General features: G+C 41.6%; 3 protein-coding genes and 1 long non-coding RNA gene across 7 annotated transcripts in view; 3 read left to right on the forward strand and 1 right to left on the reverse strand.

Moving 5' to 3' along the window:
* plcb4b (phospholipase C, beta 4b) overlaps window positions 1–13965 on the forward strand; it is a 74609-nt gene extending 60644 nt beyond the window's left edge. For 3 of the 4 annotated variants that reach the window (XM_026143387.2, XM_080290129.1, XM_026143389.2), the window contains 27 exons: window positions 209–419; window positions 540–633; window positions 795–874; window positions 990–1074; window positions 1175–1265; window positions 1338–1433; window positions 1673–1821; window positions 2065–2151; window positions 2264–2408; window positions 2530–2614; window positions 3206–3330; window positions 4033–4084; window positions 4617–4719; window positions 5196–5360; window positions 6724–6928; window positions 7588–7676; window positions 7790–7946; window positions 8037–8086; window positions 8409–8474; window positions 9297–9412; window positions 10108–10183; window positions 10286–10461; window positions 10615–10716; window positions 10815–10872; window positions 11269–11355; window positions 12460–12496; window positions 13205–13359. In XM_026143387.2, coding sequence (XP_025999172.1) covers window positions 209–419; window positions 540–633; window positions 795–874; window positions 990–1074; window positions 1175–1265; window positions 1338–1433; window positions 1673–1821; window positions 2065–2151; window positions 2264–2408; window positions 2530–2614; window positions 3206–3330; window positions 4033–4084; window positions 4617–4719; window positions 5196–5360; window positions 6724–6928; window positions 7588–7676; window positions 7790–7946; window positions 8037–8086; window positions 8409–8474; window positions 9297–9412; window positions 10108–10183; window positions 10286–10461; window positions 10615–10716; window positions 10815–10872; window positions 11269–11355; window positions 12460–12496; window positions 13205–13281 — 2864 coding nt within the window. In that variant the 3' untranslated portion in view covers window positions 13282–13359. Of the gene's footprint in view, window positions 1–208; window positions 420–539; window positions 634–794; window positions 875–989; window positions 1075–1174; window positions 1266–1337; window positions 1434–1672; window positions 1822–2064; window positions 2152–2263; window positions 2409–2529; window positions 2615–3205; window positions 3331–4032; window positions 4085–4616; window positions 4720–5195; window positions 5361–6723; window positions 6929–7587; window positions 7677–7789; window positions 7947–8036; window positions 8087–8408; window positions 8475–9296; window positions 9413–10107; window positions 10184–10285; window positions 10462–10614; window positions 10717–10814; window positions 10873–11268; window positions 11356–12459; window positions 12497–13204 lie in introns of all 4 variants that reach the window. The other variant, XM_026143391.2, reaches the window with a different exon arrangement.
* On the reverse strand, window positions 1–27903 carry LOC145420688 (uncharacterized). The gene is made up of 2 exons (XR_013902003.1): window positions 27495–27903; window positions 1–409 (listed from the first exon to the last, which is right to left on the reverse strand). It is a non-coding gene; the product is annotated as an uncharacterized LOC145420688 (long non-coding RNA).
* On the forward strand, window positions 17828–19819 carry LOC145420687 (uncharacterized). The gene has a single exon (XM_080290132.1). It carries the CDS (start codon window positions 17909–17911, stop codon window positions 19388–19390), a length of 1482 nt encoding a protein of 493 aa, XP_080146258.1. The 5' UTR covers window positions 17828–17908; the 3' UTR covers window positions 19391–19819.
* lamp5 (lysosomal associated membrane protein family member 5) lies at window positions 20265–25718 on the forward strand. Its single transcript, XM_026143392.2, has 6 exons — window positions 20265–20772; window positions 21258–21436; window positions 21910–22041; window positions 22420–22516; window positions 23026–23214; window positions 24578–25718. The coding sequence occupies exons 1-6, from the start codon at window positions 20712–20714 to the stop codon at window positions 24751–24753; spliced, it is 834 nt and encodes a 277-aa protein (XP_025999177.2). The 5' UTR covers window positions 20265–20711; the 3' UTR covers window positions 24754–25718.
* Window positions 27904–27938: the final 35 nt, after the last annotated feature.

Raw genomic sequence — 27938 nt, forward strand, 5'->3', positions numbered from 1 at the left:
TGAATTATAAAAGCCATTTATTCTGTTTACTTTAGAACACTTCTTCTACAAATACATGTTACATTTTTCCAAAATAAATAAAAAAACTACAATAATATTTTCAGAGTTTTATACTGCTTTCACCTTAAAGAAATATTCACAAAGTTTAACAATAAATAATATTCTACCACTAAGTTACGCCCTTCGTGTCCGTCCTTGTTCTGTTCAGGTCACATGTCCAGTGATGGCTTCTGCCGGTACCTAATGTCAGATGAAAATGCTCCAGTGTTCCTGGACCGGCTGGAACTGTACCAAGATATGGACCAGCCGCTGGCCCATTACTTCATCAGCTCCTCCCACAACACGTACTTGACAGGCCGACAGTTTGGCGGGAAGTCCTCAGTAGAGATGTACCGGCAGGTCCTGCTGGCTGGATGCAGGTATTTATGTTAATATGGTGTACTTGGATGGGTTGACAGACGCACATTTATCTGGCTATGCTAAAGCTCAGTTGCATGTGCAGCTTGTGGACAGAGACATTTCTGTGTGCTTTGCATTAGATGTGTGGAGCTGGACTGCTGGGATGGGAAAGGAGAGGACCAGGAACCCATCATTACTCATGGCAAGGCCATGTGCACAGATATCCTGTTCAAGGTGAACACAAAAAACCCAACTTTGTTCAGTCTTTCAGTTACTGCTTTAATGCTATTTCATAATGTAAGTCTGCCCCCTTGTGTTCAGAGTTTGATATAACATTTGATGGCTTGTTATGATTCATCCTCCTCACACCTAATGTTTTTCTTCTCCTGCCACAGGATGTTATCCAAGCCATTAAGGAGACAGCATTTGTCACATCAGACTTTCCTGTTATTTTGTCATTTGAAAATCACTGCAGGTACATTTATAATCAGTAAACATCAAATGCGTAAGGATTGCTTTTATTTGCATACATTTTTCACAAATAATCAATACATAGACATATTATGTATTTTTGCGATTGTGTTACTTAGTAAACCTCAGCAGTACAAGATGGCCAAGTACTGCGAGGAGATCTTCGGTGACCTGCTCCTCAAACAGCCTTTGGAGAACTATGCGGTAAATCCTCTCTTTCTGATACAAAGTATTTCTTAGAATTTGCTCTGATTGGGTTATACTCATATTTACTTAAGTGTAAAAGTTCTTTTCTCTTTGGCAGATTGAACCTGGGCGTCCTTTACCCTCTCCAAGTGAGCTCAAGCGGAAAATCCTCATCAAAAACAAACGCTTGAAACCTGAAGTCGAACAGAGTATGTATACAGCACATCTATGTGATTTTATGAGATTTGTCTGTCTTTAACATGTGTATGTGTGCAATACAGAGCAGCTCGAGGCCTTCAAGAAACACATGGAGGCAGGAGAGACAAACACCCCTGCTATCATTATGGGAGAGGAGAATGAAGACGACACAGAGAACGGTCAGATGTCTGACAGCCTGTGTTTCTATGTGAAATAATAAATTGTAGTAATGTGCGTGACAGCCTCTCTTGTACGAGCAGTAAGCGATAGGTTTATGCTGAAAAATGCAAAGTAGAACATCAAGTGCAAACACTCGCTAAAGTAAATGCACCAAGGAATAAGTAAAATATTAATGTTGGAGGAAAAAAAAAAATCAGCTTTGCTATTGATTTGTGTTGTTCTGTATATGTGAGCGCAGGAGAAAAAGAGGCAGAGGATAAGGATTTGAATTCAGAGGCCCCCAGCAGTGTTTCTGAAGCAACCAGCGAGAAAGAATCCAACAGTGTTTCTCAGAGTAATGCTGTCAGCTCAAGGAAAGATGACGAGCAAAGCAACAGTATTAAGAAGGTAGGTTTGAGTGTCGACTTGCTACTGAAACACTAAAACGAATCTGTGGACATTGCAGAGAAGCACTCTGGTTTGTTATACATCCCCAGCAGGTGAGATTAAAACGGCTAACTGTAACAGTTTTTTTCCCCCTGTACCATTTGCTAAATATAGGACATTGGACTACTATGGCCCAAATTCAGTCAAATCTACCACTAACACGAACATCCCATTAATGGGTGTTTTGTATGGATGTGTTCTTAGGTACCTGAAGATGAGGTGACAGAGATATCTGAAGCAACCGACGCCACAGACATCTCTGAAGCATCTGACCAAGACAACAACAAGAAGGCAAGTGCCCATCCCGTCCCCTTTTTACCCCACTAAAAGCTGACTGCTGTCTCTGGGCTGATGAATAAGACTAGGTTATTGAGCCATGTGTATGTGTGCTTGTGCTGTTCAGACTGTAGATGTGGCAGAAGACTTAGAAGAGGCTCTGATAGCTCAGTACACCTATGTGGGAGCCACCACTAACATCCACCCGTATCTGTCAGCCATGGTCAACTATGCACAGCCGGTCAAGTTCCAGAGTTTTGATGTAGCTGAAGGTGAGAGCTTCAACTTTTAGCTGTCATTTCTCATGTAAGAGCCTCATAGAACAATCAATCAATTACTGACTGTCAAAATAAATGTTAATCAGCTTTTCTTTTCTTTTCTTTTGTTTTTCAGAAAGGAATATCCACCATAACATGTCATCTTTTAACGAGTCAGTTGGCCTGGGCTATCTGAAGACTAATGCCATTGAGTTTGTGAAGTATCCTTTGAGCATTTGTCAGATCAGCCAGTTGCATTGGATTTTTCTAGAAAATAGAACAGCTATAAAAAAAAAAAAGGACGCTAAGGTAGGAAAAATGTAGATAAATAATACATTTAAGTTATCGTTACAGGATGTATGTAAACTTTAATCAGCATAAGATCAGATTTCACCAAGTTTAGGTTTTAAGTTTAAACTCTATGAGACTTTAAGGGAAATAGCTCAGACACTTTACTGAGATGCATGAAGAGACATAAATTTCCAATGAAATCTGAGTTTGAACTTTATAGATTGAGGTCACCTAAATGAGAGCTGAACGTCTGCTCAGAACTGATGTTTTTTAGCCATACTTGTTTCCACTCTGCTGTCGGAAAAGAACTTGAGGCCTCTAGAGCCCAGTGTGCTTTCAGCCTGTGTAGCTCGGGCTGACACACAGCCTCTCTCTCCCCTCCAGTGGGACTGCTTGACCCAAGCTGTTCACACTAAAAATAGTTGTACAGTCTGTTTAATGCACACACGCACACACATGTGTTGAAACACACATGTTCTCCCTCCCCTTTTTTTTTCAAATTTTCCTGAGCTTCAGCACAGCTACAACAAGCGTCAGATGAGCCGTATCTACCCCAAAGGGGGCCGGGTGGACTCCAGTAATTACATGCCTCAGATCTTCTGGAACGCAGGCTGCCAGATGGTCTCACTCAACTTCCAGACCCCAGGTACCACAGCATGCAACATGGGACCTCTAACCTCACACTCACCCATACAACACCACTCATAGTATATGTAACTTCATATTACAAAATACACACTCAAATCTAATTTCAAGTAACCCTCTGATCATGCTCAGAGCATCTTCTGCATGTGGGGAAGGGTTGACTGTGAAGCTACGAAACGACCATCTCGCAGCTGCAAATATATTCATGCAGGAAAAAAAACAAGTTTCTGAATTAAAGTTTGGATTTGGTGTCAGCTCATTTAAAAAGAATCAATATCTTTTCGTGTGTGCAAAATTGCTAAATAAATGCAGCTGAATTCGTACCTCTGTTTATCTCTGACCTCTTACAAACACTCACACACACTATCAAACTGTTGCTGCCATATAAACACCTTAACAGGGAGTGAAACAGCTGCTGTCCTATGTCCAGAGGCATTAGACATTAGACCATATGGCCTGCTGTGAGTGGGGCATATGTGAGGCTTTAGGCAGGGGTCTGGGGACTTGGAGCTAAGGGGGAGTCAGGGAAAATATTACAAACCCATTCACTCAGATTCAGAAAAAAATTCACATAGTCTTTGAATGGTGGGGTTTTTCTGTTTTCTTTTTTAGTCATTAATTTATTTGGATTGTTTTGATGTTTAAACACTGGCGTGTATATATTGCAGTTACTAATCACTTATCATTCTCACTCTTCTCTCAGATCTGGCCATGCAGCTGAACCAAGGAAAGTTTGAGTACAATGGTTCCTGCGGGTGAGCACAGCTCCTCAACTCCTGTCTTTAGCTCATTCCGGTCTGTCCCCTCCCTCCCTCTCCACTCCTCTCTAAAGCTCATCAATTATAGCTTGTCACATCTCATTAGCGACTGCCAGAAGCGACCGCAGCTACTATCTTTTCCAAAAACCAATGAGTGCTTTCGAGAAGGAAGCTCCTCTTCTCTCGGCAGTCATCTGTCTCTTCCTCTCTCCCTTGTCGTCTCCATGCCTCGCCTTTAATACCGTCCCTGAGGGCAGAGATTTTCCTGCTAATGCTGGAAATCTTATATGTGGCGAGATCGAGGCTTTTGCAGACAGTCATCACTACTAATGTTACTCTGATGGGCCTCTGGTTAGCATACACATATGCACAGTACCTTCGTGTGCTACATTTATTCTAAATCGAGAGACATCAACAACAAAAAAATTTTTGTAAAGGCATCATAATCAGATTTTACAAAACAAAAGTGTGTTCATTGATGGGTTTGTGCGTGGCCGTTTTCCTCATGTGCATCTTCTGTGCACGTCAGGTACCTGCTGAAGCCCGACTTCATGCGGCGGTCAGACAGGATGTTTGACCCATTCTCAGAGACACCGGTGGATGGTGTCATCGCTGCAACCTGCAGTGTACAGGTTAGGTCGTGCAGTACTAATAAATCATTCAGGGAAAAAGTGGATAAGGGATTTCCATTCAGGGATTCAGCCTAGTCTTAAACCAAACTTTTTTTTCAGTGGAACTAGGTTTCATCCATGTCTGTGAAACCTACAGATAATATCATGTTGAAGGTTGGTTTCAGGCTTAGATGTGGCATGCTGTACAAATTACAGTGGTTCTTATATCGCGCTTTTTTACTCTCCTAGAGGACTCAAAGCGTTTTATGCAACATGACTCATTCACCTATTCATATTCAGGAGCAACTCTAGGTTCAGTATCTTGCCCAAGGACACTGGCATGCAGACTGAATCACCAAACTTCTGATTAGTATATAGGTTGCAGTACCTCTTGAGCCACAGCCACCCCACAGTGCACTGAATGAACCTGTGCAGATAATATTTCTGTAAAATCAACACCTCTCCAAAGCACTGAGAATGGTCTGCTTCTTTTTTAGGTGTTCTCAGGACAGTTTCTCTCTGACAAGAAAATCGGGACCTACGTTGAAGTCGACATGTATGGACTGCCAACGGACACCATCCGGAAAGAGTTTCGCACTCGCATGGTGATGAACAATGGACTGAACCCTGCCTACAACGAGGAGCCATTCGTCTTCAGAAAGGTAGCACGAACGGATAGACGGGGCAACAATAATGGATGCAGTGAGTTGAAAAAATGTTGCAGCACGTAGTCCCATTTGGGATGAGCCAATGGAAATGGAAACTGGGGAAGAAAAATCTATTATTTGGGTTGGAGAAAGATCTTAGTGACATGAGAAGCAGCCTGATTCTCATCTTACTCCAGTACAAAGGGTGGAAGGAGAAGGAAAGGAGACAATAATGAAATCTAAGATAATAGTAGCAAGAGTTAGGGAGAGGAGGAAGCAGATGGAGAATATAAAGTGAGAATACAGAAACGGAGTGATTTGGGATACTGTTGAATAATAAAGTGTGACATAAAAAACGAAACACAATCTACTGTATACTGACTCACAGAAAAAGAAAAAGGAAGTGAGGAAAGGAGCCACAGAAATGAAAAGAAAGATAATTAGAGGTGAGGGAGAGAATTAAAGGGAAAATAAAAGAGATGGGAGCCAAAGAGAGAGAGGAACATGTGTGTAATAGTGCTGCTCTCAGCAGAATAGGAAGTCTCTCAGCCATGACTGTGACTCCAGCTTCCTAACACACACCATCAATCACAGCCTGCCGCAGTGCTGCTCACACACACACACACACACACCTATCAAAGAGGGCCATCATAAGCAGTCTGCAAGCAAGATTCGTTTCTCACCTCCACACACACAGATGCCCTCAAATGCCGCCACACTTTTTGCATGCATACACACCGCTGTCATGACTGCAAGCGAACAATACACAGTGCATCAGCAGGGCTGTGAATGTGTAAGCAAACACACACACACACACACACACACACACACACACGCGATGCTTCTACCCATTCATCTCCAGTGAGTATTCTTCAGCCTTATCTCCCACCTTCCCATCGTCTTTGTATTAATCATCCTCTTATCTTCACATAGAAGCCCAGTTAAGACACTCTCTCGCTCTCTTTTTTTCCAAGGGTGTGAGTACAGAAGCTCATCTGCAGACACAAGTTAAAAGCATACATATGTACACGAGATATTCTCCACTCCTTGGATGCATACTAGCTGCAGAGACGGGCTTGTCAGCAGTCAGATATGCAGTGTGTTCCTCCTTTATCGTGTCTTTTTCTTTTATCACACATGGACTATACCCCGATTGTGTCCCTTGCAGTTCCATCTTCGACCTTCCCCTTTAATGATGCTGCTTTCTTTTACTGCTTTGTCTGGCAAATATTTATCTTTTTAAACATTATCAGAGCAGAATGAGCTCAGTAGACTTCCAAAATTTCGGTAGAACTAATGGCGACGTTTCTTTTTCCTTTTTTTCAGTGTGGTTACTCCTCCCTCTTACCCACTGTTTCCCTTCATGCCTTCCTTCTAGGTGATCTTACCAGACCTGGCCGTGCTGCGCATCGCAGTCTACGACGACAACAATAAGCTGATTGGGCAGCGCATCCTGCCTCTTGACGGCCTGCAGGCTGGCTACCGCCACATCTCTCTGAGAAACGAAGGCAACAAGCCGCTGTCGTTGCCCACAGTCTTCTGCCAAATCATCCTCAAGACCTACGTGCCCGACGGCTTCGGAGGTGAGGGAAACACACAAATTGCAGCACTTAATGTATTTTATATTACTGGATAGACTTCAGTGCATGGGTAAAACAGAACTATAAGTTTGTTTTGTATAGATAACCTTTAATATCCACCATAAGTATTCTGAGAGCAGTATAATAAAGCAGCTGCTGTAGCCTGCAGGGAGAGGAGAGGAGAAAGGAAAGCAAGAAAACTCTCTCCTGCTCGCTTTTTCTCTGCCTTGGTTTTAACATTCACAGTAATGGCGTGGCACAAATGATGATGACAGTGACTCTGCAGTAATGGTTTCGAACAGGCACGAGCATACAAATGAGCAGGACAATTGGAGTTGTCATTAAATAAAGCCAACGGGCTCGCACTGAGGAATCATTACTGTAACCATTAGTGGTTATTCTGCAAGATCTGTCGCTATCACTTTCCTACTCAAGCAGCTCTTTACCAAGAGCTGAAAATAAGATCCTGTTCCCTAGTAACGGTTATTTAAACAAGACGTGAAGAGGATTTCAGATTTGATAAGGAGACTTTCTCAGAACGTAGACAGGAACGCAAAGCTGTGTCATACAAAGTTTGCACTGAATGACACATTTCAGCGTCAGGTTATTCATTCAGCCCACCAGGCTCATGACGAAATCTTCTAAATCTCTTTGTGTTTCAGCTATTGTGGATGCTCTATCAGACCCAAAGAAGTTTTTGACTATAGCAGAGAAGAGAGCTGACCAGATGAAAGCACTGGGAATTGACACGGTACACATGGGTTTGGAAGCGGCGCCCATACGAATCCAAAACTGGTCTGATCGCATGTATCTGACTGAAAGGATGCAGCCAGTTTGAATAAATGCGTCTCTTTTCCTTTGTAGAACGACATAGCAGATGTTCCCAGCGGAAGCTCCAAAAACGACAAGAAAGGGAAGGGTAAAGGTGACACCGTGAAAACCAGTGTGACACCGCAAGCCAGCTCAGACATGGCCCAGACTTCCAACGCTGCCCAAAATAACACGACCGAAGCCAAGAAGGGTATACGCTGACGTAAAGACAGACATATTAAACATGCTGTATGCGAACTATGTAAACACAGAATAACATTTGTTTCCACTGCTGTTTCAGATAACGCACTCGTGCCTACTGTCAGCATTGATGACTTAAAGCAAATGAAGGTTGGTATTGTAACTCCTGTCACATAGCTCAGCAGCAGGTTTCCTTTAGTTTAGTCTGTACAGGCATATGTATGAAAATGAGCAATTATATAGAAGTAATCTTTGCTTCAGGTGTTGACATTGTCTGTATCATGTTTAGACCTAAAAAACAATAACTACTTTGTGTTATATTTTAGTAATAACAAATACTATTGTAGTTATGATTTTGCACCAATATTAAACTCACAATTATCTCATGGAAGTAATTGCACGCCAACTATTAATGCTGCCTGAGTCTAGTATATTGTACATCGTGACTAAACATGGATCTCTCCCACTGCAGTCGTACCTTAAATTGATTAAAAAGCAGCAGAAGGAGCTCAACACTCTAAAGAAGAAACACTCAAAGGTGGGTGACTGTTTTACTGCAGACCTGTCTGCTAATAATACAAAGGGGCTGCTGTTTATTCCTGACAGTTATTGATGCTCAGAGGGATAGAAACGGTGGAAGGGGAGGCGGCTCTACCTTTCATCTTCCACTGACCACTGACTGCATACACACACACACACACACACACACACACACACACACACACACACACACACACACACACACAGTCCATTCATAATGTACATAGGGTGCTTCTGAGTATGCTAATGTGTCATATTGCTTCTAGTGTCTCCTGGCTGCACAAAGCAAGTCTGTATAAGAGAGATGCAGGAAATTATACAACTGTTTCTTTACTGCAAACTTTTCCTTTTCCCTTCCTCTCAGGGATGGATTTGTGGAGATTTGAGTTATATCCCAGGAGTAAAGAAGGCACATATGTTAAAATACTGAGAAGTGTCTATAGATCCAGACACATAATGATTTGCTGTTTTTCTTCAAACAGCGATCGGCACAGTTTATATTGGCTGCTGGCTCAGTCATACATGCAGATTAATCATCACAGAATTTAGTCCTGTTGCTTAACATATGTATATCAGTACCTGCAGACCCATCTGTTGGCTGAAAAAAAGATAGCTGCTGGTTCATTATTCAGGGGGAGCAACAAAATCAACATGAGTGTATTACAAACAATAATCGTTGTTGTTGTTGCTGCTGCCTGTTGTGCTGATTCCAAATTGGTTTCAATATAGGTTAAAACTGCATCTGCATGGCATAGGTAAATACTTATATATAATAAATAATAATTATAAATAATAAACGTGTCTCCCTTTTCTGCACTAGGATCAAAATACAATGCAGAAAACTCACTGCACGCAGGTGGACAAGATAGTGTCTCTGCATGATAAGGAGAAGGTAACTCTGGAGAAGCTACTAGAGAAAGCCATCAAGAAACGAGGGTAAGTGGAGACAAAAGCACACACACACACACACACACACAAACTCATTAGTCTCATCTCTGTGTTTTGTCCTTTAGTGTCTCCCTTGTGAAGTCAGTCTTGTCTCTATGTTTGTTTATCTTTTTGTCTCTGTCAAATTCTGAGGTTTGGGTCTGTGTCTTGGTGTTAGTTCCAGTTTTATTTTGATAGTCTTGTGTGCTTCATGTTGAGTTTTAAGTTACCTGTCTAGTTTTCCTGATTTGTTGCAGCTATGTTCCCTTGTGTTTCCCATCTCCCTAACTGCCTCGTGTGTATTTATTGTTTGACTCTTTCCTGCTCAGTGAATGTTTTTTTGTTCTCTTTCCCCCTGTAGACCATTAAAGCTGTGTTATTGAGTTCATTTCTAGTTTCCAGAGTCCTGCATTTGGGTTCTATTCTGCCTGCTACACTGGCAAACCTCGACATCTAGAGCTCAGAAAATAATATTAGCTGTGTCAAACTGCACAGAGCATACAAAGAGGACAGGAGGTCCCCGTGCAAGACTCGACACTGCTTCTATAAAGCTCCCTGTGTGATGTGAAGCTTTGCAAATAACCATTTATGCACAGAGACAAATCAAAGACATACCTAACTTTGCCCACCCCTCTTGACTCCATTCCTTAAGATCAATTTAACTAAACCTCTCTTGTCCACTTGTACATGTGGGTTCCTTACAGTGAAAACAACTGCCAAGAGCTGAAGAAGGAGACAGAAGATAAGATTCAAACGCTAGTTGCTGATCATAAAACCAAGGTAACTTACAGCAAACGCTCTTTCCACAAAGCTATTATTAGATGTGAGGATGACAAGTATCTTAGCTGTGAGTTATTAATGCGCTCGTGTGTTCGCATGCAGGTAAAGGACATCACAGCACAGCACACCAAAGAGTGGTCAGAGCTAATCAGTAGTCACAGCAGTGAGGAGCAGGAGATGAAGGACAGCCACGTCACCCAGCAGTGTGAACACCTCAAGAAGCTCTTGGCCACTGTCCAGGAGCAGCAGACCATGCAGCTCAAACTCATTCATGAAAGGTGAGAGACCCGCACAGCTTGCTCACACACATAGGGATGGATTACTGCGAGTGATCAGACATGATCATTTGGGGCAGCTACTCTGAGATTTTATTGCCAAAAATTGGATGCAGACAACTTGTCTTATATGCAGCTGCTTGTTCCACAATGCAGGCAGAGCAAAGAGATGCGTGCCAACCAGGCTAAAATGTCCATGGAAAACAGTAAAGCCATCAGCCAGGACAAGACTATCAAAAATAAGGCAGAGCGAGAGAGGTGGGTCACGCCCATGATGTAATCGTTCAGTCGTTGTTTTGGGGCTCTTAAGCGCTCATTGTAACTTCATGTTGTGATGGTTTTCTTCCGCTCTGAAGGAGAGTGCGAGAGCTAAACAGCAGCAACACCAAGAAGTTCCTGGATGAGAGGAAGAGGGTAGGATGTTTATTTTTTGTTCCTCAGCTGAAGAGCACTTCAATCATTATTCCTTTAGCCTGTGCACTGGATTAACATTGTTGGAATTTAAATACAAAGTGTAATATCCCTCAGTCTGTTCACCCTGCTGCCATTGGGCAAGTGATAAAGAAGTTGTTGCTCCTGCAGCGCTCAACCTCAGAGTAGTTTCTTTCCTCAGGCTGAGACAGCCTGTCATTCTTGTTTGTGACGACATCAGAATTTTGTTTTACAACACACTGTTACATAATGATCATTAATCTTGAATCAAATGCTCCAAATGACTCCCCCTACTAAAACATATTTCATTGTAATAAAAAACATTGCTATTTATTTATGACAATTTAGTTTATTGCCTTTGTCTCCGTGTTTCTGCAGCTGGCTATGAAGCATCAGAAGGAGATGGAGCAGCTAGAGAAAAACCAGAGAGAGCAGCTGGAGAAACTGGAGAAGTTCAATGAGCAGGTACATAGAAGGAAATTACCTTTTACTGCCACTACAGTGTAAATTGATCTAGATAGGTGACAGCAATCACAGTTACTGCTATCTAAGCTGTTAACACTGTTGTTTAAACCCAGCATTTAGTATTGGACCATATCCTGCTCATATCAGAACATTCCTCAGTTTAGGGAGCTTCTTGCTTTACCGGCTTAGAAAGTATAAATGACACTCAAGCTTTGGGACTAGTTAAATGTTCTAGATACATTTGTCATAAGTTTACATTCCCTCATCATGGGCATGACTGTCATTGTAATTTCGGGCTTTTAACTTTTTTTTAACACTAACTTTTTCCAGGGTAGAATGAATGTAAAGCATGTATCTTTAGTGGAGATAATTTCTCTGAATTTCAGAGTCGGACACTCACATTCCAGTCCTCTGTGTATATATTCCTCCAGCACTGTAACCAGTTTAGGATCATTTTCCTGTTGGAAAGTTGGGCACTACTAGGTGTGCCCAACTTTCAACTATCTAGCTGTTGATTTGAGGTGAAATTTAAGAATTTGGAGGTAGTCACTCTTCTTCAATATTTCATCCACTTTGTGTAATGTACCAGTACCAGAAATGGCTCAGAGGGACTTTCCCAACTAGTGTGATTCCACAGATTTCTTTCTTAGATCTTTACTGAGTTCACTGGACTTTCCCATTGTTCTGCAAATTGGTAAATCCAGTGAGTGCTGTCAAACAAATACTTTTAATGCTCATGATGAGGGTTTGTAAACTTCTAAACACAACTGTACTTCCTTCACTGCCATATTGACTGCTGTTGTTATTGCTTGTGATATAATTATTATTTATGCAAAAATTTTCCCCCAAAGTTAGGATCAGAATTGCCCTGAATTACTAAAGATAAACAAAACTGCTGAAATCAAACAAACAAACAAACAAAAAAGCCAGATTATAATATCAGCGTCTTTTTCCCCCCGACATTACAAATAGAAGAAAGTACGGTTTACGTCATCATGTCCCCATTTTTGCATTTTATTTTACCATCTGTCATAGTACCTGTACATGTTTCACATGTATGCACATTTTCCTTTCTTTTAATTTGATTTGCTTCTTCCGGCACAGCTTTTGAAATCACACCATGCAAACAAACAGGTTCAAGGTAGGCATCGCCATCTCCCCTCATCTCTACCTCTGACATCACCTTTCTGTCACTGCATCATTCAGTGATCGTGTTTCCTTTCACGTCTTTTCCTCCTAGTCACGTTTTCATTGCCTCAGTTTTTCACCGAGCCTGTTTAAGTCTTGACTTATCTGCTATCTAAATGATTGCTATAATGATCTACTCAAGTGACTCAGCCCTGAGTACAGCAGGGGAATAGTACACGACAGGCCTGTCTTTGAAGAGATTTGCACAGTTTGAAATAGAAAGTGTTTCTTTCCTCTGTATGATGAAATTCCACTCCCACATTTTTAGTCTGCAGCTCTTGCGCTGTCAGGAGTGCCAACTAGAAGCTCAAGTCATTTATCACCATGACTCACCAGCTATTACTAAGTAAAAACAGCCAGCTCACAACCTGCTCCTCTGTGCTTCTACTCCAGCTCATAATCATTTACTTTCATAGTATGTCACTGTGTCCCACTGAGGCAACAATTACTCCAACTAAGCATGTGGCTTTATTACCTGCCAAGCAATTCAGAGATACACCCAACAGAATCCTGAAATCTGAAGCCCATACTGATAAATTGTTTACTAAAAATTGAACACAAATTGATCACAAAAGTTGTACAAATCCACTAGAAAATCTTCCACTTGCACACATTAAAAGAAGGTGTCTGTCTGTCTTAACTGTCTTCCATCTCTTCCAAGACGAAGGACATGCAGCAGATGGTGAAGTTGGAGGAGGAGATGGACCGCAGACCTGCCACAGTGGTGTGAGCGGCTGAGACTGGGAAGACACATTCACACTTGTACACTCAAACACAAGAAGGTGCAGAAAACACTCCACAGAAAGCCCTCTACAGTCCAGAGATGAAAACCTTCCTGCATCACTTTCTGTGTTTTATTTATGTTCGCTCAGACACACAGCAGCCCCGGCCCTACACCTCTTCTTTTGCTCTGTTCACTCAGCCATGCATCGTGTGCTCTCCAACCACTATCTTTATACCACTGAGCCATTGGTGCTTATCACCGTTTGTCAGGGGGGATTAACCACTTATCGAGACAGGAAACGTTACCTCGGAGAACACACAGGAAAATACGTCGTCTCCTCTAGTGTATCTAAATTCTCTGTTGCCATCACATTGTATGTTCTCTTCAGCTATTAGCAGTACTTAGTACAAGCACACATACACCAAATTCCTCACACACACACACGCCGGCTCATGACAGGTCACATAAACAGGCTCTGTTCCCAATTTGACCATTTTTGCGAAGGAAAAAAAAAAAAGCAGTATCCAATGAACCGCTGCAGAAACAGAGGGATGAAGAGTATGTATAAGATTTAATGTCATTTCAGCACAAATGAATCAACTGTATGAGAAATACACTGTATGCTACACCAGTCGTGTCCTGAGCACTTTGTATCTGATAGGCTGTCAAAAAAAGTTAAAAAAGGAAAAAAAGAAAAAGAGAAGAAAAACTAACAAAAACACAGAACATGTAGCGGTGCACTACTGTAGGTTTTCTGTTTTCAGTAAGAATGTATTTTTAAAAAAATAAAATTGTTGTATTAAGAGTGGCAACACCCACCCCCCTTTCTCCCTCCATGTTACACAATCCTCCACCTTATCACAAAGACATGTTATTGACTTTTTGATGACTATAAAAAAGGTTTATTGTCATGCTGAGTCAGAATACTATAAAGGGATCACAGGGAATACATGCTAATCCCTCAATCAAATTTTTTTGTTTCACTTACTTTAATTTTAGGTACTCATGAGATGGTTTAATAGCTGTGCTTCTTTTGCACTTGGAAATTACATTTACATGTATTTTACTCGTTTCCATGAGTACAGTTTAAACTGCAATACTTTTGGTACTCTACGTACACTATGCAAACAAGATAATTCCCTCATAGCTGTAACAGTAAACGGTATTCCACACTTGCTGTCGCCCATTCCTCTATCTGACTTTGGCTGGCAGCCGTCTCTTTGTCTTGTCATTATTACAGCATTGTTGAATGCTAGTGCTCCCTTTATAGATTCTTGACTGCACCTGAGCACCCTCAGCTTGTAAACCTCGCAGTTTCCCTGTCCTGCTCTGGCTATAGGAGGGTGGACCGAATAACAGATTCGTAGAAGTCTCTGGTGTTCACTCCTGTCTACAGCAGGTTCCCTTCCTAACGATGTTACAGAGGTGATGTTGGAGGTGGTGGTACTGTGCCCTGATGCCTCTGCAGAGAATTAAAAGTGTGATGTGCAGTACTGTTATAATTTCACACTAACATTGACTAAACTGACAAAAAAGTCATGTAATGATATAAAAACATTAAGGATAAAGGCACCTATGGGTATTTTGGCCTTTTTTAAAAAGTTTTGTTTGTTTGTTTTTTTTCCCCTGTTTTATTCTGCTGTGTTATATGTAAAGGGTAGACGGGATATTCTTGTATATACTGGAATGTATGTAGTTTAATTTACTTTTGGACCAGTTGTGTTCTGCCATTTAAGGGCTTGGGGATTGAGTGGGTCTGCTGGGTGAGGGAAAAATGATCAACCATTGTTTTGTTTGAGTTTGTTCTTTTTCTTTTCTTGTTTTCCAGTCTGCCCTTATACTGCACCACACAACACGATATAAAGCTCTCACCACATATCTAGTGTAGAGATAAATGAGTAAAAGTGCTTTTAAATTTTATTCCATCGCTTTCAAATGTGCCACTCGGTGTCTGTTAGGATGTTTAAATTATTTTATGAATGATAAAATGCCAAATTAAGGGGTTATTTATATGAAAGTATATATAAATAAATGAATATATATTATATATTAGATAATGTGTAGTTTAAGATGATTATGTTAGAAGCTTTTTTTGCACTAGTTGAATGTTTCTGTTGTGTGATTTACATGTAACCTTTGGCTCTCGAGTTTGTCAAAAAAGCAGATTATTTTTGCAGAGCAACATCACTGATTTCATTTCCTCAGTTTCTACTGTATCTCCTTTATTTTCTATTTGAATTGTAGCTTGTCGACAGACATTCTGTGCGTGTTTTTGTATTTATATTGTACTGTTGAACTTATAGCAATGAAAATACTGTTGTTATCCAGCTCCTTTAATACTGTTTTATAGTATGTGTCTCAATAAATCCAGGTGTAAAATGGGACATAATTACGTGGCTCATTTGTGTTTTCCTCAGAACGTACTCTGTGTTTGACCTAACCTTGTTGAATTTGAGGGAAATAAAATATTTCCAATTGGGGGGAAAAAGTACAGTACTGCTAAAATCATGTACATTTCCCCAGGCGTGTACTTCTGTTTATCCAACGTATCCATAGTGTCATTTGTCATGTATCCGTCTGCTCTCTCCTTAACCCCCCCCCAAAATGCCCCAGGGCAGATGGCTCACTTTACCTTACAATATTAACCACCTCGATGTGACAGTTGTTGTGAACTATATAAATACAATTTGAACTGCATTGAATTAAATAGTAGAGTGATTAACGCTGTTGCCGTGCAGCAGCAAGAAGGTTCCTGGCTCAAATGCTGGCTGAGTGAGATTAGCATGTTTTCCCTGTGTTTCCTTTATGTGCACCGATTTCCTTCAAAGCCATGCATGTTAGAATAAGTAGTGATTCTAAATTGATAGTAGATGTGAGGTAGATAAAGCAGAATAAAGCATCATAGTTAATTGTGATTTGCTACTTAAAGCTACTTTGAGTAGTCTGTTAGACTAGGAAAGTGTAAGTATAAATATAAAGACATTACGCTTGCCTGGTTTTCAAAATATTAGCTGTAGAGTTGTCTGCCTGGGCTTGAATATAAAAGAACTAAATAGCTTTTTCCTTGCAGTATGCAAAGTGTATACATAAAAGTGCATTGATTCAAATAGCGATAGTGTCAATATCAACGCAGGTATTAGTATTGGATTCATACTAGTATCGATCCTATCTTCTTTTTTGGTGGAATGAAAAAACACCTCAAACATTCATTACGAAAAATGCCTGAACCTGTTTTTGCTAAATCAAGCCTTTTTTATTTATTATTAACACATTTAAAAACAGTCGACCTAAAGTGCTTTAAAGATGGGCACATTTACATTGCAGGGCTCCAGTTTTAAAATACATGAAAATCTGAAAGGTGTGTTTTGTTGTATTAACTAAAGTGGAAAGTAAAAAGTGCAGGGATTTAGTGTCATTAATGTTCAGAATTTGGAAATGATGTGGATTCCTCATAAGTTACGACACACTGCTCTCACCTACATAAGCTGCCTTTATAAGTTAAAATTATTATTGGCGTCAGCAACACTGGTCCTGTATTTACCTGGTTTTTGGGGATAGGTTAATTGATTAATCCAAATTGTCACTAGGTGTGAATGTGCGAGTGAATGTGAGTGTGAATGGTTGTCTGTCCCTATGTGTTAGCCCTGCGACAGACTGGCGACCTGTCCAGGGTGTACCCTGCCTCTCGCCCTATGACAGCTGGGATAGGCTCCAGCGCCCCCCGCGACCCTGAAAAGGATAAGCGGAAGCGAATGGATGGATGGATGGACCTAAATTTACAGTATTACACAGCACTAATAATATTGCGCCCAAGTTACCCAAACCTAAATAAATAAATTTTCTCCCAACCATGCAGTCATTTGTGCAGCTCATCTGAGGAGGGCACCATAAATGTTAACATGCTGTCACACTATAACCACCACCAGCCCTGCAGTCTTTCTGCAGTCATAGTGAAACTTTGCAGAAAGAAAATGGTTTCTTTTGTTTGCTTAGCTTTTTTACAGTTTTACATGAGAAACATTGCACAAAAACAATCGAGGATAGTAGAAAACACTGCAGGCCAGAGGAAGACGTATATCAGGGGTGTGAGGTAAGCATGTTTTGTTAGTTGGAATGCTGAAACATCGTGCTGCCAATTTTGTAGTTAAGCTGCACCAATGATGTCACTGAAAATGTGATTCATTCAGATGCTACCATATACTCTCCTGGCTGTAATGTGGATTATTCATCTTCTCTGATTTGATAATTGTGTTCTAAAGCACACTGTAGGGCACAAGCACACCACCCACGCCCCCCCCCACAAATAATAACCACTGCTGTCTCATCACATTCAACAAGTGAATTGATAAGCCAGGTCCTCTCTTGAACACAGGCGGCTCCAGTGCTGACGCTCTTTTTTATGTCATTGTAAACAAAGTATTTCCATTAGAAAAGAAGAACAAAGCGTGGTAGGCTAATTATGTTTGCGTTGCCCGGCAACTCCTCCGTAGCTTCCCTTTCACTATAAAATTAGGGTGGAGGCTTTGTTTGTCAGCAATCGTTGGGGGGAAAGAGGTTTTCCAAACCTGCTCTACTAATAGAAAGATGAGTTTTCGTAAATAAATTTTAATAAACTTATTGGATAATAATCTTCTAATAAACATGCTAAAAGCTCCCGGGAAGTCTAACGGGAAAACAGGCACCAAGATCCTCCTGGATGCGATCTCCAAGGATAAAGTCCACCTGGCCCGGTTTGTTCTGGATGCGCTGGATGGGGAAATCGTGGACTCCAAAACGGAGGGCGCACAGACTCCCCTCATCTCCTCTGTCTTGCTGCCCGATGCCCAGGCTCGGTGTAAGTTTGCAGAGCTCCTGCTGCACAGAGGCGCCAGCGTCAACTGTCGGGACGGAAACGGGCGCACAGCGCTCAGTCACGCCTGTGAGCAGGGACACCTGGACGCGGTGAAGATCCTGGTCCGAAACAGCGCGGACCCGGAGATTGTAGACTCGTGGGGAAACACAGCGCTCATGTACGCCGCGGTGGCAGGTCACGCGCACGTTGTCGAGTTTTTGGTGAGAGCTTTCAAGAGGCTGGGTCTTCAGATAGACCGACAAAACAAAGTTGGAAACTCTGCTATTGGAGTGGCAAAGTTTCTTGGGCACACTGAATGCATCTGCGCTCTCACCAACAATTCCAAAAAGGGCCGCGAGGACGGAGGCGCTCGTGGAAGTGCGCAGCTGCGACCCGGCGAGCTGGAGAAGAAGGTTGGACATTTAGCAGACAGACTGGAGGTCCTCCGAGCGTGTAATCATGCTCATTGCCTATTGGCTCCAAACTGCACCCGGCAGCCAATCCCGCGGATAAAGCGGAGCGGGTTGCCATCCATGAACTCGATAGAGGAGTTTGAAACGGAGAACGAAGGCGCCTCCTCGCCTCCACCTGATCTGGTCCTCTCTGAAGTCTCGACCCTTGCACCCCGTCCTTGTATTTCTCCCAACCTTAAGCATCCGAAAACCGAGGGAAGGCCGACCACCTCAGATGACCCCCTCCCCCCTCTAACGATGGGCTGTGAGGCTCAAAGATCCACACTGTTCTCCCCTCGGCCCAGCAGAAACAGCCACAGACCCAGCGCGCCCTCTGCTCTGGGCATTTTAAAGACCCCCATTCTTGCCAACAAAAGTGAGAATGAGTTGGCAACAGAACGAATCAAAATGTTAGACTTCGGTCTACACAGATTTCCCGACAGCTATTATAAGAAAAGGTGCAGCCTGCCAACCAGCATGCTCAGCCCCGCACCTCCTGAGCGCACTCTGGTCCCTTTGCGTAAATCTAGAACCGTGAGGAGGCGCGAAAGGTCTCCCGGCAAGGCTGAACCTCCCCAGGCACCGACTGCCTCATCTGCAGCCGCGACTTTCTCTGTATTGAGCAACAAAATGTTGCGCCGCTTTACTTTCCCGGAGTTTGAAAAGGATGCGAAAGAGCTGGAACAGGATCCGACGGCATTTTCAATGCGGATTCCGCGATCAGAAACTTTTCCACAGGCTGTTAAAAAACATCCCCAGGTCGACAGCAAAGCCAGCATCGACAGCATCAGCTCCGTCAAGTGCGAGTTTGACTTTCATGTGAGAAAAACAAACGCTTAAAAAGCGTGTTTGCCCGCGTTACTTTAAGAACGGATTCCCACAAAGATCGTTTAGACATGACTTTCAAAACTCCGGTAATTTCCGTGAGAGTTACCAGAACTTTGATCTACTCCGTTTGGAGTGGAAACAATAAATCCATGCTACTAAAGTTTTACATTTACACCCATATTTAAAGTACAAATGAATCAAACTGTTTGCGTAGTACCTCGCAGCCTTACGACTGTGTATGCTGTAGTGTCAGTATATGGTTGGAACTTTGTCCGGTGTTATATGCCACTCCCTTTAAAGTAGGTGGAGTGTTCATCAAAGGTGAAGAGGTGATGTGCCATACACAATATGTATTATTTATGTATAGCATAAGCTTGTTGTGCTGTGAGATTTTTCTGTATCTTCCAGTACACCTTAACATCAAATAAAGTCTAAATCTGATGTCTATGCGTCTGTGTGGCATCTACCCTCGATAAGGTTTGTGGTAGTGAGTGTTACATAAAACATTTATTCACACTTTGCCCTAATTCCATAAGGTCAATAAGCGCAGATTTTTCTCTGATCTTGTGGGTTCAAAATCATCCTTGTGTAAAGTTAGAGAAAGCTAAGTGCTGTACTGATTCCGGTGCCGGGTTCACACCCCTCTTATTTTGGCAGAGAAAGAGTGATAATCTCATTATGAGCGTTTTGTAGCTCTCGCTCTCAAACGCACTTGGCTTCAACCTTGCACAAGTGGAGTTTGAGATAGTGAGAGAGGGAGGAGGGGGAGAGGTTTTGTCGGTGTTTCCCTCCAGACATCCATCATTTCAACCCCAACCTGCAGTCGCTTTACCACAGACATGGATACCACAGCACTGCGGGAATAACTGACACTGCATGCCGCGATCATTTTTAACTTAAGCGACTTTTTCTTTCTTTAAAAAAAAAAAAAAAAGAGGGATCATTCTTCGTGACGTTAATAACGTGCAGAGGCTGTCGCTGGGTTAAAGCCTGTCAACCTTGAAAGGAGAGGTCGGTTTGGATAGCCAGAACTCCTCGGTGCCGGGCAGCTTTTGCGGCGCAAACCGGATCTCACGCCCAACCTGGAGACTTTTTTTCTTTCCTGCAGCATTCACGATGATTTGAGCGTGACTTCTTGGCGCTGAGAAGAGGCAATCCTCCTCTCTTTCTCTCTCCCCACCCCCCATTTCTCTCTCTCGCTCTCTCTTTTTGTCATTTTCTCTCTCCCTCCCCTCACTGCCTTCCTTTCTCTCTTTTCTTTTCGCGGGTTCAGCACCGGCTGCCCAGTCACTTAGCCCCCGCTCTTTTTCCTGCTCCGGGGAAGCTGGTAGCGATGGGACGTCTCGGTTTCAGCACCACGGAGAGCGCCCGACTTTTGCTGTTCACTGTGTTTGGTAAGAAAGTGTGTGTGAAGCTGTCGTGACTCCTTACTGCAGTGTGTGTAAGTGTATGGGCGTGCACGTGCACTGCTTGTGTCTGGCCACTACTGGCTCCGTGTGCGCGCGTGTTCTTATATTTCCATGAGTTGGCGTATTTCACCCATTATTTATCTCCTCATTTGGGTGGGAAAAAAAGAGCTTCAAATGTAAGAAGAGTTGTAGTTTTGTCACTTCCTGAGGCTGTTCTTACTGCAGTCCGTGATGTGCTGTTGCTCCCCTGATACTGCAGACTTCACTCTCGGTTTTTTAACCCGTTTTTGACTTTGTCACCAGAAACCGAGGTGATCTAAAAGATGCCAGGTGGCTTCAGCTTAAACTCCAGTCGTTTACGACGCAGATTCTGCTGATTCTGCATGTTTTCAGGGGTGGCCCAAATGTGTGCGTGAGTGTGTCTGCGAGCCATTTGTCACCAGGCTCACCTCCTCTGTTCTTGTCGTCAGGTGTGCTGGCGCTGTCCGTGGTGCTGGCTGAGCAGGAAGGTGAAAACCTGTCCGGTCTCTCCAACAACCCAGACAAAGCCATCTTCGCGGTTCGAGAGAACGGCACAACATGTCTCATGGTGGAGTTCGCTGTAAAATTCCTCGTGCCATATGACGTGCTTGCACTCAACGGGATAGACGTAAGGAATCCCCACTGAATTTTAATACAACGCATGCTTCAGGAATGAGAGAAACCCGCTTAAAATTAAACGTTTTGGTTTGTGCGTAAAACGGATCGAAACATCGGAAACGGGATTTTTAAGATGTAAAATATTTACATTGTATTCAATGTGATTTCTTTAAACTCCTGTTAAGAAGAAAGAGTTACTTTAAATAAATTTAGGCCTACGATAAATTTAAAATATGCGTTTGTGACCCACGGCTGTGCGCAAAATGCTGACCTCTCTCTTATGAGTCCAGTTATAAAGAACGGATAACAGCAAACTTTTCGAAACATTTAAAAGAGATTAAAATTAATTTTAAAAAAAAATTCAGAATCATGCAGTTGTATTATATACCACTACAGTGCAATCTGGCGCACAGATAATGCTTTCTTTCATTGGAAACTCAGTCCGCTATTTGCCACCTTGACGCTTGCTGAATGTTTTTGCAGCTGATCACCGAGCAGGCGTCGTTCACTCTCCCCCGTGGCGCAGAAATCGAGGGGAAATGTGAGAGCACCGAGTCAGAGATCCACATAACCTGGAAGAACAACGCCTACATCCTCCGCATCTACTTTTCCAAGGCGAGTAAACGAAAATAATGTATCTACACTACATGAAATGTAACCAAAATATCCCCATAAGTCTTAAGAAAATGCGTGCATTCACAAATTGGCTGCCAATTACATTATTTTGACACGCAGAAACAGCGCGTAGCCTGTGTAAAATTAGTGCAAATCCCGTGATTTAAATATAATTAAATCTACTGGTTCTGGTTTAAAAGAAACGTTCCCAGTAAATTTAACAAATGTATCAGAATTTGGTAATTTCCCAAAGATTTCAACACAAAAGTCTTTTAAAAAAATCGAGTAACTCAGTTTTTCGCGAGCGCAGGCCAAATCACCTTTCCCGTCGTTTGACGCATGTGTGCGTGAGTGTTTATGTCTCCCCGTGTGTTGCAGGAATTCCGTGACAAGGGCATCGAGGTGTGGAAGATTAGCAAGGTTCAGTTCGTCTACGACACCTCGGAGACATCGCATTTCATCAACGCATACAACCGTGAGTCTCAGACTCAGCAATTTCCATCGCGCAACTTCCCCTCATTCATTTCCCAGCAGCATTAAGCTGGAATTAGAGGCTGATTCGTGTAGGAATGTAGGAGTTTCGCCCACCAACATCAATTAAGAGTTTTAGCAAAATTAATTTAGATTTTTAATTATTTTTTTTTTTTCACCCTGTGACTTTTAGCTGAGATTACACATTTTTATTTTTTTAAACAACTGAGTGAGGAAAAAAAAAAACCGGATGAATAAATCGGACCTCTTCCAAAAAACAATTACTCCCCAATAGACTTTGTTCGTTACTCAATACATTTTATTTTGGAGAATTTCAACAGGAGCCACCTATATTATACTTTGAATGTTTCAAGTTATTAACTTGGATATCCTTTCTACATTAAACCAGAGGTCAGTTACATACACAAGCACCTTAGTGTTGGTTGCATCATAATGTCCTCCTTCACATTCCACTCACAACACGCCCCCCCCCCCCTTTTCATTTCTCTCCAGCTGGGAAGCACACAGCCAGCACCCACCGGCTGTCAGCCCTGGTGACCCCTGCCGGGCGCTCCTATGTGTGCACGGCACAGCAGACCCTCACTCTTATCTCAAGTGACCACCAGAAGGGCATCACCGTTTCCATGTATGACATCCAGATCCAGCCCTTTGACATCGCATCTGACTTCATGTTCAGTGAACGTAAGAGCACAACAGAAAACCCCTTTGACGAAAAACTGCCCGATTGCTGCCACACACACTATCATGCTTTTCTGGTCACACATTTCGTGGACCAACAGAGATGATGATGATGATAATGAGAAATCCTGGGGGTTCAGAGTGCTACAGCTGTACGTCGCTCTTGCTGACTCGCAAACAGAGCTCTCTGGGGGGTGTTATTGCTGCAGTATGAGGGCTGCAGAGAAGGCGCCAGGGTGACAAGAGGAAAAAGAGGAGGTGGGGACACAAGAGATGCAGAGAGGGGGAGAGAGAGAAAAAAGGGGGTGGGGGGGGGGGGGGGGTCATTAGGAGTTTATGAGTGCAGTCATATCCTTGCCCTGAATGCAGCTTTTATAGACGTACTCACCTCTCTGTCCAATCACCTTGTAAGAATCATTTGTCCCTTAGCTGCTGTAAACTAGGCTGTGCAATGCTTCACTGCCTTTCTCCTAGTGTGTATAACTGCTGTCCACGGGGAGAAGCACCTTCAACTTTAACCCCCATATACATACTGTACATCCAATGATGGCTTAGGTGTCCTATCCCACTCCCACAAACACCAGTGTATCAAACTATAAAATGCACAAAAGAGAAAAAAAAAGTCTAACCAAAAGAGATATGACTTATTGTGATCATCACAACAATTGTGCAAAAAAAAGAATAACAAAAAACAAAACTGTTAATTTTGTTGAAATATTAGAATTCTACCTTGCGTTGCACATAAGTAGAACAAACCCGATGAACACAACCAGGCATTGAACCAGCAACCTTCCAATAAATAGATGGCCTGCTCTACCTTCTGAGCTACAGCCACCCTGAGAAAAAGTCCAGAGAACAGAGATGCTTGACTAAACTTGTGAGATGCCACGTGTGTGTCTCCTTCATGTCAACAACTACAAGCAGAAAGGTTGAAGGACATTAATGCATTTCAAGAACATCCAAAGTTATCTAAGTGACGACAGAAAATCAAACAGCTCTGAGTCACCTCTAAGCAAAAATGCTAATATGTTGACTGGTTCAAGTCTCAGTCTTTTCTGGTAATTTAATCTTTCCAGACAATAAACTCAGTTCATCAAGAAAACAATCATCTGATTAGACTGCATTCAATTTATTGTCATTGAAAAGTATATAACTCACACAACTAAATGAAGTTCAGCCTTAAATCTGAATAGAATAAAAGAATACCCTGATATTATGTAATAACAATATAGTTCAGGTATAAAAAAATATCATCCAGCATGCAATACAAATAAGTTCTGAAATAATCTACACACCATCTTTGCCCTTTGTAAGTCACGTTCGATCACCTTCTCATACAGACTGTGTATCATTCTACTTTCTGCAGCCTACAAATGCGTCACAGACCAGCGGGAGCGCCTGGAGGAGACCCTCCCCCTTATCTTGGGCCTCATTCTGGGCCTAATAATCGTCATCATCCTCACAATCTACCACTTTCACCTCAAGCTGACAGCGGCTCAGCCCCAGCTCCCCAGAGATCGCTCCATGTACAAGAACATGTAGTGAACCGGCACAGCAGCGGCTCCCCTCGGCTCTCTCCGAAGCTAACCTGATGACAGACTTTGTCTCCTTGTTGTTCCAGGCCTCTAATACCACAGAGAATCGTGACCCCCGCACTGGGCTGAATCCTCGATTGATAAATGTGTAGCATGTACTGCCCACAAGAACTTTTGAAAAGCTGAAACATAAATTAATGGGACAGTTTGGGGAGGGGGGAGCTGTCATGGATTTAGCTGGGAGTGTAAACCCACCAAAAAAAACAATAATTTCACCGGCTACTGAATTAAATCTTGGTCTAGAATCTGCTTAGAGTTTTAATTAAAATAAGAAAAAAAAGTAAAGCTTTTATGAAAATAACTAATTTTATTCAGACCTCTCTAAGTTATAGTATGTTTGTTTTTTTAAAGTCATCGCGTCACTGGATCATAGTTGGTCACTTCTGCCTAATCTTATTCAACTTGTCTTTGAAAGAAATGTCTGAAATTTCTGCTTCTGCTGTCTTTCCACCTTCTTCTCTCTTTCTCTTCCCGGAATGGCTGATAAATTATTTCAGTTCTCTCCTGTTGGTTCTGTATAAGCTTACCTTCATATATTTTTTTTTAGCCAATCCTCTTATTATTACATTTTGAATGCAACCATAGTGTTGACAGTCTTGTAGTGTGCAGTACAGTGGCATTCAAAGTTTTTGCTTTGACTTCAGCAAATCTGATGTCCGCACCGACGTACAGAACATATCAAGAGGCAGAAAGAAATGCATCCATCTGACACAAACTATGTACTAAACAGCGAGGAATTTCACTGAATGATGAGATGTGTGTTTATGAAAATGAGGTTACTAAAGGGAAAAAAAAACTATAAATATATGTAAATTATTTTCAGAATCAAATTCTATGCATAAACCTCTGCTGATGCAATCCTGTGCCGTACTCTTCTGTTTCGTTCTAAATAAATTGCTGGACTCACGTCTACTCCTTTGTCAAACTACTTCCACTATTATCTACTACAGTGTTAAAAGCACAAAGTCTCATTCTTTCAGCTCTAATGAAAAAATAAATCACTATTTTATTTCCTATCTTTTGGTGAATAAGACAAAAAAAGGATGAATGAAATAAGGTGACTGAGAAAAATTGACTGATGCACCCGTCTGAGGAGACGCTGCTGGGATGAGGTATTGATTTTGACACTGGGTTTTGTTTAATTGAAAATAAATAGGACATTTGTGTCTTCTACACCGATTTGTTTCAGCGGCATGGATGTTATACATCATCCTCGGTTGTAACTCATCAAAGTAGATGTCCTCTCAATCAGACTAACTACTGGAAACTTAAATCCTCAAATTTATTAAAAGTATAAAGCTGTGTGTCAGCTTAATTTCACTCAAAAATGAGTGACATTTGAAATGTATTGTTTTAACTTACTGAACTTTCAAAGTCAATTTTCACACCACACACGTGTGTGTGTGTGTATGTGTGTGTGTGTATATATATATATATATATATATATATATATATATATATATATATATATATATATATATATATATATATATATGCCAAAATACAATTATTGTTGTTATCTGTGAATTTATAAATTGTTGGTTTACAAAAATGAAGAAAAAAAAATAGTGAAGTATATTAACATTTTTGATGGAGATGCCATTGGTTGAATGGTATACTGGAGTTCAGTGTGCCAGCTCAAATTTGGGTATAAATATGAATTTTGTTTGTTATTTGCCTAATAAATAATATGAAAAGTTTCTGATTAGATTTGGAAAATGTTGTTTTTTTAATGATAGGTTGTCAAATAATTTTGTTAAGCACTGTAGATTTAATTGATAATCAAAGTGATCTTGAGCAATAGCAGGAAGATCTTTCAAAGGTTTTCTTTGGGCTTTTGCTGCTTTTTTAATCCCATTCAGTCCAGTCTTTGTACCTGACTGCTACTGGCAATAGCTTCATTTTCATTCAGTGCAGTAAAAGCATACCTGAATAAAAAACACACACAGTGGAACAATATCAGTCATGGACTGGCCTCTCTAGAGAACTGCACCCTGACATTACTGAAGCAGTGTGGGGTCATCCTGAGAGAACAGAACAAAAGAAACCTGGAGAACTATTGTTAAAGACTGCTGAAGGACAGCAAAAGAAAGCTACCTAAGAACGTTCATTTATGTTTTCATTTCAATATTTCTAATTTTTCAAGGAAAATATAAAGAAGCCAGGTATAGCTCAAGACATCTGTTACATTGTTTTATATTACATTGTTTTACTTATCTTCATGTTAGAATAACTTACTCATTAGAAAAAAGTAAGTTGACACATATTGTAACAAATAGCAATCGAAGCATATACTTTTAATTTAAAAAAAAATCATAGATTTTTGGATGTATTTATTTATGCATTTATTAAAACATTAACCTTAAATCCCCCGTAGGCCTACAAAGAGGTACCATGATTGTGCGGCTACGTTAAGTGTTAGCATTAGCAACCTGAGCTTAACATACTGTACAAAAGAGCATCACATAGACAGAGAATTTACCCTGTTTAACCTCGAATAAGCTTTTTAAATTCAACCACTACATGACGGGTAACACAAAGCAGGATATCTGTGCTTGTTAACACAGATAGGAATGCTTTACTTTGACATACATATTTTCAATTAGCTGTTGACGCTTCTAAAAAGTTAGCATCCGGCCTTCATTCTGCTACAAAGCTACATGCTAACAACAACTGAGGAAAACTCACCTGTTGCTGAGCTTCACAAACTCTCAAAAACTGCAGCCACGATCTTCCGCCTGTCTTCTTTTATTCTGGAGGAAATTCCAAGTTTTCCAGTTGGACTTTTACTGTCGAAGGTCGGCAAGCTGCGATTTTCTTCAGCTTTTATTAGCTACAGACAAGTCTCACGCGTGAAAAAGGCCTAAAAAATTCCTTGATTTGGGCATATCCCTTTAGTTTTACTTGTTCGGGCGTCATAAGGAGATGGGATCATAGCTGTTAAAAAGGGTTTAGTTCATATCCAGTCCAGTGAGCAACACCAGGTAACCTGCATGCGCTACACCTGAGGCCGTGACCTTATTAGCCTACAACAACACTGAATGCAGGGAGGACAGTACATTACAGAAACCAGTGCAAATCTCTGCCTCTCCTTTATGAGCTGCAAAGATAGATACATGTACATTATTGTTT

Source organism: Astatotilapia calliptera, chromosome 15 (genome assembly GCF_964374335.1).
Source record: "Astatotilapia calliptera chromosome 15, fAstCal68.1, whole genome shotgun sequence".
Taxonomy (NCBI): Eukaryota; Metazoa; Chordata; class Actinopteri; order Cichliformes; family Cichlidae; genus Astatotilapia; species Astatotilapia calliptera.

What these genes read in the sequence shown, in the direction of transcription:
- LOC145420687 (XM_080290132.1), top strand. Translation starts at nt 17,909, where the DNA reads ATGCTAAAAGCTCCCGGGAAGTCTAACGGGAAAACAGGCACCAAGATC.
- lamp5 (XM_026143392.2), top strand. Translation starts at nt 20,712, where the DNA reads ATGGGACGTCTCGGTTTCAGCACCACGGAGAGCGCCCGACTTTTGCTG. An exon ending in TCCGCATCTACTTTTCCAAG is followed by an intron (nt 22,042 to 22,419) that starts GCGAGTAAACGA and finishes CGTGTGTTGCAG; the next exon opens with GAATTCCGTGACAAGGGCAT. An exon ending in TGACTTCATGTTCAGTGAAC is followed by an intron (nt 23,215 to 24,577) that starts GTAAGAGCACAA and finishes TACTTTCTGCAG; the next exon opens with CCTACAAATGCGTCACAGAC.